The 7469-nt window shown below is 42.0% G+C and overlaps 1 protein-coding gene across 4 annotated transcripts in view; it reads left to right on the top strand.

Annotated features, from left to right (window-relative positions):
* Nucleotides 1-1694: 1694 nt before the first annotated feature.
* Nucleotides 1695-7469, top strand: part of PDCD6 (programmed cell death 6) — a 28594-nt gene continuing 22819 nt past the window's right edge. For 2 of the 4 annotated variants that reach the window (XM_084857679.1, XM_084857678.1), the window contains exons 1-2: nucleotides 1695-1893; nucleotides 2127-2188. In XM_084857679.1, coding sequence (XP_084713805.1) covers nucleotides 1841-1893; nucleotides 2127-2188 — 115 coding nt within the window. In that variant the 5' untranslated portion in view covers nucleotides 1695-1840. The other 2 variants (XM_084857677.1, XM_084857676.1) reach the window with 1 other exon arrangement.

The raw sequence follows: 7469 nt of genomic DNA, 5'->3' as shown, positions 1-7469 counted from the left end.
AGAAGGCCTTCTTAAATGAACAATGCAAAGAAATCGAGGAAAACAATAGAATGGGAAAGACTAGAGATCTCTTCAAGAAAATCGGAGATCTCAAGGGAACGTTTTGTGCAAAGACGGGCATGATAAAGGACAAAGAAGGCAGAGACCTAACAGAAGCAGATGAGATTAAGAAGAGGTGGAAAGAATACACAGAAGAACTATACAGGAAAGATCTGAATGTCCCTGATAGCCATGATAGTGCGGTTACTGAACTTGAGCTGGTCATCCGCGAGAGTGAAGTCAAGTGGGCCTTAGGAAGCATTACTAACAACAAAGCTAGCAGAGATGACAGTGTTCCAGCTGAGCTATTTAAAATCCTAAATGATGCTGTTAAAGTGCTGCACTCAATATGCCAGCAAATTTGGAACACTCAACAGTGGCTGCAAGAAAACTGGAAAAGGTCAGTTTACATTCCAATTCCAAAGAAGGGCAACGCCAAAGAGTGTTCAAACTACCGCACAATTGCGCTCATTTCACATGCCAGCAAGGTGATGCTCAAAATCCTACAAGCTAGGCTTCAGCAGTATGCGAACCGAGAACTACCGGAAGTACAAGCTGGGTTTCGAAGAGGCAGAGGAACTAGAGATCAAATCGCCAACATTCGCTGGATCAGGGAGAAAGCAAGAGAATTCCAGAAAAACGTCTATTTCTGCTTCATTGACTATGCTAAAGCCTTTGATTGTGTGGATCACAACAAACTCTGGCAAATTCTGAAAGAGATGGGAGTACCAGACCACCTTACCTGTCTCCTGAGAAACCTGTATGAGGGACAAGAAGCAACAGTACGAACCGGACATGGAACAACCGATTGGTTCAAAATTGGGAAAGGAGTACAAGGCTGCATATTGTCACCCTGCTTATTTAATTTATATGCAGAGTACATCATGAGAAATGCTGGGTTGGATGAATCACAGGTCAGAATTAAGATTGCTGGGAGAATTATCAACAACCTCAGATCACCACAGACAGTGACTGTAGCCATGAAATTAAAAGATGCTTCCTCCTTGGGAGGAAAGCTATGGCTAACCTAGACAGCATAGTAAGAAGCAGAGACATCCCCTTGCCGACAAAGATTTATATAATCAAAGCTATGGTTTTCCCAGTATTAATGTATGGCTGTGACAGCTGGACTATAAGGAAGGCTGAGCGCCGAAGAATCGATGCTTTCGAACTGTGGTGCTGGAGAAGACTCTTACGAGTCCCCTGGACTGCAAGGAGGTCAAATCAGTCCATCCTAAAGGAAATCAACCCTGACTGCTCATTGGAAGGACAGATACTGAAGCTGAAGCTCCAATATTTTGGCCACCTAATGCGAAGAGAAAACTCCCTGGAAAAGACCCTGATGCTGGGAAAGACTGAAGGCCAAAGGAGAAGGGGACGGCAGAGGATGAGATGGCTAGATAGCATCACCGATGCAATGAATATGGACTTGAGCACGCTCCGGGAGAGAGCGCAGGACAGGAAGGCCTGGCGCGCTATGTCCCAGGGGGTCACGAAGAGTCGGACGCGACTGAACGACTGAACAACAACCCAATCCAGGAAGAAGACGCTAGTCCCGCCCAGGACGCTCCTTGCGCGCTCTTTCCCGCTCTCCTCCTCGCCCGGAGCGGAGCGGTTTCGTCAGAGGAGTTGCAGCGCCCGCTCGCAGGGTTGGGTGCGCCGGGATCTGCGTGAGGGGAGGTGGGGGAGGAGGCAATTCCGCTCCTCTCGAACTGAACCCCGGAACTCAGGCCTTGTCCGTCGGCGAGCGGAGGTGTGGCCGGTCTCGCTCGCGCTTAACGCCGCGGGCTCGGGGTGGGCGATGGCGGCGATGGGGATGCCCGACGCGAACTTCTTGTGGGGGGTCTTCCAAAGGTGAGCCTCCCTCCGCCCTCCCTCCGCCCTCCCCGCTTCCTCTTCGGAAGGTCACCGGGAGTAATGGTGGGTCGAGGAGGAAAGAGCGAGGTAGGGAGAGCGCCGCCACCTCCCTGCTCAAGCTCCCCTAAGGAATTCTGGGTGCGGCCGGATAATGGTGGGCGTGCGGCTCCCCCCCCCCCCAATATCCCACGCCTTTTACTTGGGAAACGTTCCGTTGTGGTTCATTTCAGGGTTGATAAGGACCGCAGCGGGGTTATCTCGGACAGCGAGCTCCAGCATGCGCTCTCCAACGGTAAGTCGGGAGGTCCCTTCCTCCTTCCTAATCCTGCGTCCTGGTGAGAGACTGTCTCTCTCCCTCTCCCCTCATCTGCACCAGGGTAGAGTGTAGGAGACGCTGTGGTTTGTGATACTTACGCAGTGCTTAAAAAGCAAAATTCAAAATACTCCAAGTGTTTTTGCTATTCATTAAGGTGAAATAAAAAAACGGTACAACCAATCAAAAGGCGACAAGAGAAATTCATTACAACTCGATAAAATAGTAGAGAAAATATGAAAACAGAACTGGCTAAACAACCCCTAGGAAAATTCCGTCATGCACCAAGGAGTTAGTAAGCACTGAAAAGGGCCTTCTGTATTTCCCCATCAGTCTCTCTTCCAGAATGGACAGGACCCAGAACAGAGTCTTCTCTGCAGTCCTTGGAACATGGGGGAGGAATATATGGGAGAAAGTGCTCTGTCAGGTATTTAGGGCTTTAAAGTAGTAAAGCTGTTGAATTTTGATCAAAGAAACCTGTACCCAAATCTCTGCTCAACATAACACTCTGTGAATGGCCTTGTCACTATCCTTCAGCTTACTTTACTTTTCAGAGTTATTGTGAACACAAAAACAGTGGGATAACTCCATGTTCGCTACCCTGAGATCCTTGGAGGAAGACTTGATAGTACATACACTGTGGCATAGCTTTAGTCCTGGAACACTTCTGTTTCATCCCTGTGGTCATAGACAGAAACTATTTTTCTGTAGGAAAATGCAAGGAAACCATTCTGTAGGGAAAAAACACACATTTTTAAAAAATGTGTGGCTATTATATTTGTCTCTCTTTTACAGTGCATGCCCGTTGTGGCTTTTCAGCATGTATGTACATAATGAAACAAGTGTATGATTGTCATGTGTGACAATCTACATGAGTGCAAGGAAACTGTAATAACAGTAAGGGTAACTAGAGAAAGAAAATGCTGCAAGTTACATAATGTAAGGTACTAAAAAGCACTGTGCAGGGAGTCCTTATTGTAGGCATTTAGTTCAGACGAGTCTAGAATAGCTATACCTAACTGATAAATTAAACCTTTTTGATTCTATACTCATAATGATTAAGGCTGATTAAAATAATTCTCCCCTACATAAATACCTAATGAAAGAACGGGTCAAAATTCTAACCTTTTATTGCGCTATGGTTGTTGTGAATTTAAATATCAGTAGTAAGAACATGACGTAATGTACCTAAATTCAGGGCATTCTTGCCTGTAAGTGCTTGCTAAGTCAGCTAAGTTAATGGGGATACGGAGTCCTGACTTGAAACTAGGAGTGGTGTATGAAAATGAAGGCTGTTGAAAATAACAAGTTGAAACAAAGCAGCCTCCTGTTCATCATTGTTCAGAGAAGCTGGGGATCCCATTGTCATGATTTGTTGTAAAGAGCGGTGCAGTTAAATTTAAAGAGTAAATGCAGTTGTGAAGGTTTGATTCCAAAACTGCTATTGCCCAATATGGTCAAGTTTAAGGTGATCTAAAAACTTGTGATTGCCAGTAGAAGGTAGCAAATGAGGCATTTTACTGTGGTGGTTCACATTAAAGAAAATATTTATTGATCAAAAAGAGAACTGTTGGATATTGTTCTGACTATTATATATGTTCATAGGTGAAATATTGCGTGAGTACCTACCTACTGCTTGCCATTGACCTGGTTCGCACAGTCACTGCAGCCGGATGCATGCTGGACAGTTCTTGAATATTCAAGCCGTGGCCCGTGGGCAGCAGGTGGCTTATTTGATTGTGCAAACCAGCCCAATGTGTATTCTAAAAGCACATTGGAGGAAATTTTAAACAGTAGAGGTTTTGCTGTTAGTGATGAGTCTTGGGAGTGGGGGTACAGAGAACAGGATTGCACAGAAAAATTATGGTAATGAATTGAATCCAGTATGAGAAGCAAATTGAACTTTTCCTTGTGCTTGCTCAATTCAGACCTTAGCTGATCTCAAGTTAGGCTGTGGCATAAATTATATAAATAAGACAGATGACCTTTGGGGTATGAAGTTCAAGTGTCTTAAAACTTAACAGCAGCATTAATTACAGCTGACATATCAGGAAGTGCAGTTGTGTCACATTCATCTCAATTCTTGAATCCTTGTGTAATGTTTGCCAGCTCCCCACTGCTTTTCACAGGAGTTCCTTATAGTGGTTATTACTCATTCCGCTCAGCAGGCAGAAGACTATGGGGCTGATACAACACTTCATTTTAAAAAACGCAAGAATATATACAGGAAGATGTATTACTGTGTATTTTTATGGTAGTTTCAGGGCTTCCTCATGCATGCAGCCTTTTCTGCACAAGTGTCCCTGGAAAAGATGCTTGCGTATATTGTCATGTGTGAAAATCAGTCAATTTGTGCCATGTGTACACATCTGGAAGCTATATCATTCAGCTTTCTATCACGTGTAGGACTAGCACAATGGAGACATGGGTGCATTTTTCCTATAGGAAATATAGCCCCCTTGACCCATTTATATGCATGAATGGGTTCGGCTGTGATTAATTACTGCGGAGTGATGCCATGTGGCTTCTCACGAGAACACGTTAGCACTGATGTCTGAAGGGAAAAGTGTATACATGTCATTTTCCCCAGAGGATGGAACTCTGTGTGAGACAAGGTTCCAAGTCCCATAGAAGCCTACTTGTGTAGGGGACAAGGGGAGCTGTGTGGCCTGGGGGTTGGGGCCAGCACTGTAGGGCTGGTACCTGGTAAATCTGTCGTGAGCTCCTTTATGCATATATCACAGGGGCTAAACAGTGATGTGGGTTTTCTGGGAAATTGTGAATTGGAAATTTTTCCAATACATGTTAGGTTAATTTGCATCAGAACATTTTCAGTTTGCATTGGAAAAATTTCCAATGACAATTGCATTAATTTTCATAGGGTCATTTGCATCTGAAAATTTCCTGATGCCCTAGAGTTGAACTCTGAACATCTAATTTAGCATATTTATTTAGTTGTATTTAGTAAACTAACAAAGCTAAAAAAGTACCCCCTGATAAAGATGTGAAGGCCCAGAAAAAAAACTGGAAAAATCTGGGGGAAAATGTGTTTTTTCAGAGGACTGCTTTTGTTTTTGTTTTTCTGAAAAGCTGAACAGCTATGGCTTATGAAATATTTTCTTTTAAAATTTAAGACAAAGTATTTATAAATTTTCATCCATCCTTTACTCCCTGCAAAATGCTTTCCAAATCTATGTAAAAAAGAAAAAGAACATTTTTGTAGAAAGACTAAAGATGTAAAATGTCTGGAAATAATGAGGCCATGGGGAAAATTGTTTTTTTAATCCTCTTTGTAAGATGCCCAGCATAGTTAGCTCTTTCATTCCTTATTAAAATTACTGATCTAAAGTATATTTTACTGATAGACATTTATGCTAAGTTTCCCAATATGCAGGTAGAATCATCACTGTGCATTCTTGACAGCAAAGGTGCATTCTTGACAGTTGGGTTTTGTTCTATAGAGTCCTGCGTTTCTGATGCTGTAGCAGTCATTTAATGTAGATCTAATCTATTCAGACAATAATTACAAATTTACTGAGTTTACTTTTGAACATTTTAAAATATAACTTAGTTTCATGAGGAAACTAAGCTATACATAAAATAACTCTAGGAACAGAAAGGCTGTTTTATGTTTCTAAAGCAGCCCTCCCCCAACCTGGTGCCCTTCAGATGGTTTGGACTACAGTGCCCAGCATTCCTGACCATTGGTCATGCTGCCTGAAGCTAATGGGAGCTGAAGTCCAAAATATCTGGAGGGCACCAAGTTGGAGAAGGATGCAACAAAGTAACTAGATCTGTAAAGAGCGCTAAAAAAAAAAGTATTGCTTATTTTTCATTTTTTTCCAAAATTTCCAGTTTTTTCCAAGAAAACCTGGAAAAAATGTTTTTTTTCCCATAGGTTCAAAATTTCTGAAAATTTTACATCTCTACCCCTTGTTAATTTTTTGCTCAGTACACCACAAATTTTTGACCTGTAACGTTTGAGGAAAAAAATTAAAGCACTTTTAATAGGATTTCAGTGTTATATTATGTAGAATTTTTATTGAAATACATGTAAAAATTAAAGGCAATAGCGTATAATTCCCTTACATTGTTCAAATTTGTTTTTTTCCCTTAAATGTACTGAAAACTGTTTACGTTAATTTTAGCAACCCAAAGAACTGTGCATGATATGCTGACAACCATTATTCTGTGTCAACAGAGTTCAACTCTCTTCCGCTAAGGTTGTTGGGGCACCTTCAGTTTCGCTACTTATTAGTTCCGTTTCACTGAGACATATATGTATTTTAATGATATACATGTATTCTCTCACATACTTGTTAGGAATAATTACCTGAAAAATATTAATTACAGCTTTGAAACTGCCAAGCTTGCCTAATACTGCATTTACAATTGGCATAGATTCATTTTTACTAATGAACTTAAGAAATGGAACATTTTCCACTAGAAAAGGTTCTGGAGAATTTTCCGCCCCACATCACTACATCTAGGCTGCAGGTGTAACCGTCACTCAGGTGTCTGTTATTCTGTGGGTACATGTATTGGGAAATTACAACCATCTGTGGCCTGTATATATGTACCAAAAAGAGATGTGATCATTGTATTTGGAGATCTGTACCTGGCTTTGTTTTTGTTTTGTCTTCCTACATGGAAGTGCTTTGTGGGAAATCGGGCACATTTGTAGCAGGCCCTACTCTCAAGATTGCTTGTTGGCAGCTTTCTTTCAATTTCTTACTAATTTTCTGTGATCCATAATGTTAATCTATCTCTCTGTTCACGTGGCCTCGAGATTTCCGCCTATGAAGTGGGGCTTTAGTACAAGATCTAGCTGTTCAAAAAAGGAGAAGACTTGGGTGGAGAGGGTGGGGTCTAATTCCTTGTGAGAAGCCAAAGACTGAATTTATAAATATTACTCAAGCTGCTGCTGGCACTTTTTGCTATTTCTAGCTGCTATTGCAAATAGTGGTGGAACACCACAAGAGATAGTAGTCTCACTGTCTTGAGTTTCCTGCTTCACCCTCCTAAAACAGGGCTGTTATAGTGCAAACTGCAGTATGGAAAGTTGTGCTCACCTCCTGCAAATTTCACCCCACCTATCCACAGAGCGAGCCTTGTTCTTCCCAGAATAATGTGGCCAAATTGAGTTTTGGTGGACTGACATTTTTGGAGACTTATGATTGCAGAGTTTCATTGAGATAGTAAAGTGCTTTTTTGTGGGTCAAAACCCCCCAGAATATCTTTTTTTTCATCTGGTCTTTTT

The sequence above is a fragment of the Heloderma suspectum genome, chromosome 5 (assembly GCF_057233095.1).
Source record: "Heloderma suspectum isolate Gila_16-S chromosome 5, 16-S_ref, whole genome shotgun sequence".
Taxonomy (NCBI): domain Eukaryota; kingdom Metazoa; phylum Chordata; class Lepidosauria; order Squamata; family Helodermatidae; genus Heloderma; species Heloderma suspectum.
Note: the sequence above shows the minus strand (reverse complement) of the source record. Positions and strands in the feature narration are given on the sequence as shown.